Source organism: Octopus bimaculoides, chromosome 4 (genome assembly GCF_001194135.2).
Source record: "Octopus bimaculoides isolate UCB-OBI-ISO-001 chromosome 4, ASM119413v2, whole genome shotgun sequence".
Lineage (NCBI taxonomy): Eukaryota > Metazoa > Mollusca > Cephalopoda > Octopoda > Octopodidae > Octopus > Octopus bimaculoides.
Window position 1 is genome coordinate 101,578,401 of NC_068984.1, and position 2,036 is coordinate 101,580,436.

Below are 2,036 nucleotides of genomic sequence, written 5' to 3' on the forward strand. Positions count from 1 at the left end.
ATGTATGTATGTATGTATGATGTATGTATGTATTATGTATGTATGTATGTATGATGTATGTATGTATTTATTTATGTATGTATGTATGATGTATGTATGTATGTATGTATGTATGTATGCATGTATGTATATACGCATGCATGCATGTCTTTGTGTCTGTGTTTGTCCTGCCACCATCACTTGACAACTGATATCGGTGTGTTTATGTCCCCATGACTTAGTGGTTCAGCCTAAGAGACCAATAGGATAAGTACTAGGCTTACAGAGAATAAGTCCTGGGGTCAATTAAAAGAATAAAACAATAAAACAATATATGTTCAGATGTGGCTGTGTGGTAAGACATTTGCTTCCCAGCCACATGGTTCTGAGATCAATTCCACTGCATGGCACCTTGGGCAAGTGTCTTCTATAATAGTCCTGGGCCAACCAAAACCTTGTAAGTGGAGTTCATCAGCAGAAACTGATAGAAACTTGTTGTGCACATGTGTGTATGCATGCATGCATGCGTGCGTGTGTGTGTGTGTGTGTATTACTGTCTCTTTGCCTTGACATTGCGTGATGATTGTAAATGAATGTCATCATCATGCAAGCAGTGCATTTTATTCCTAATCTTCCACAAAAACATGTCTGGGTATGGGAAAATAGTACTATACATGGGAACAAGTGAAGGTTGACCACAGGAAAGGTACCCAGCTGTACGAAAGTCATGTCAACAAATCTCTAGCTGACCCATGTGAGCCTGGAAAAGTGAATGTTGAAACAATGATAATAAATTTATCTGAATTATTACTGATCAAAGGCATTCCAATCATAGCCGTTCCATCTTTTCATATGGGTATCCCAGATAAAATTATTTGGTATGTCCTTTCCCCTCACACAACCCTTTTTTTAAAAATAAAAATAGAATAGTATTTGTAAGATATTTGGCTGTTATTTCATGCAGATTGAACACAAATGTAGAAGTAAAAAGTATGGAATAATACTCACAAGTGCTGTTCTGAAGTGAATGAACATTTTACCTAAACATTCATAAGTGCTTTCAGGAGTTATGTCAATGTGAGGTTTGGCATGACCTGATACATACTTTGTGTAGTGAGGAAGTTTTTCTTCTATTTAGGAAAATATAAATATAAGACTGTGTTTTTGTATCTGGTTTGCAAGATTCTTTATATGAATTCATGTGTTGAAACAAATTTTGTTGTCTGAGGAGAGTCATATTGTCTTTATACCTTATTATCTAGCACACTCACTGGTTTGATTTCCACTCATTTATTATTTATATTTTTCCTTCTAAAATTTTCGTTGCTTTTGCATCCTTGTCAATGAATGTTGACTGTCTGTTATTGGAGCTGTAATAGTGGACAAAGTCAACCTCTATTGACAAGGTAGCAAAAGCAGCGCCAGTGGAGCACTAACAGCACTGTCGAGCGTGTTCATTGCCAGAGCAGCTATCTGGCTTCCATGCTAGTGGCCCGTAAACAGCACCATTAGAGCGTACTCGTTACCAGAGTTGCCTTCTAGCACTTGTGCTGGTAGCACGTTAGAAAATCATTCGAGCGAGGTCATTGCCAGTGCCGCTGGACTGGCTCCTGTGCAGGTGGCATGTAAAAAACACCTTTTTGAGCGTGGCTGTTGCCAGTACCATGTGACTGGCCCTCGGGGCAGTGGCATGTAAAAGCACCCACTACACTCTCGGATCCAGCTGTAGAAACTCTGCCAGATCAGATTGGAGCCTAGTGCAGCCTTCTGGCTTGCCAGTCCTCAGTCAAACCGTCCAACCTATGCTAGCATGGAAAGCGGACATTAAACGATGATGATGATGAATAAATGAGTGGAAATTGAACAGGTGAGTATGATACATAATAAGGCATTAAGACAATATCACTCTCCCCAGACACAACAAAATAAATATAAAAACAAACATTTAAAAACAGACATTTAATAACAAGTAAAGTTTTTTGAAAATTACTTTAAATCTATTTCATGAGGCATCAAAATTTTCATTGCAAAACTAAAACCTGATATCACTGAGTTGT

General features: G+C 38.2%; 1 protein-coding gene across 1 annotated transcript in view; it reads right to left on the bottom strand.

Annotated features, from left to right (window-relative positions):
* Window positions 1–786: 786 nt before the first annotated feature.
* Window positions 787–2,036, bottom strand: part of LOC106878790 (cilia- and flagella-associated protein 54) — a 77,649-nt gene continuing 76,399 nt past the window's right edge. The window contains exons 29-30 of the mRNA XM_052967654.1: window positions 988–1,109; window positions 787–882 (exon numbers count right to left, since the gene is read on the bottom strand). Of these exons, the coding sequence (XP_052823614.1) occupies window positions 787–882; window positions 988–1,109 (218 nt within the window). The remainder of the gene's footprint in view (window positions 883–987; window positions 1,110–2,036) is intronic.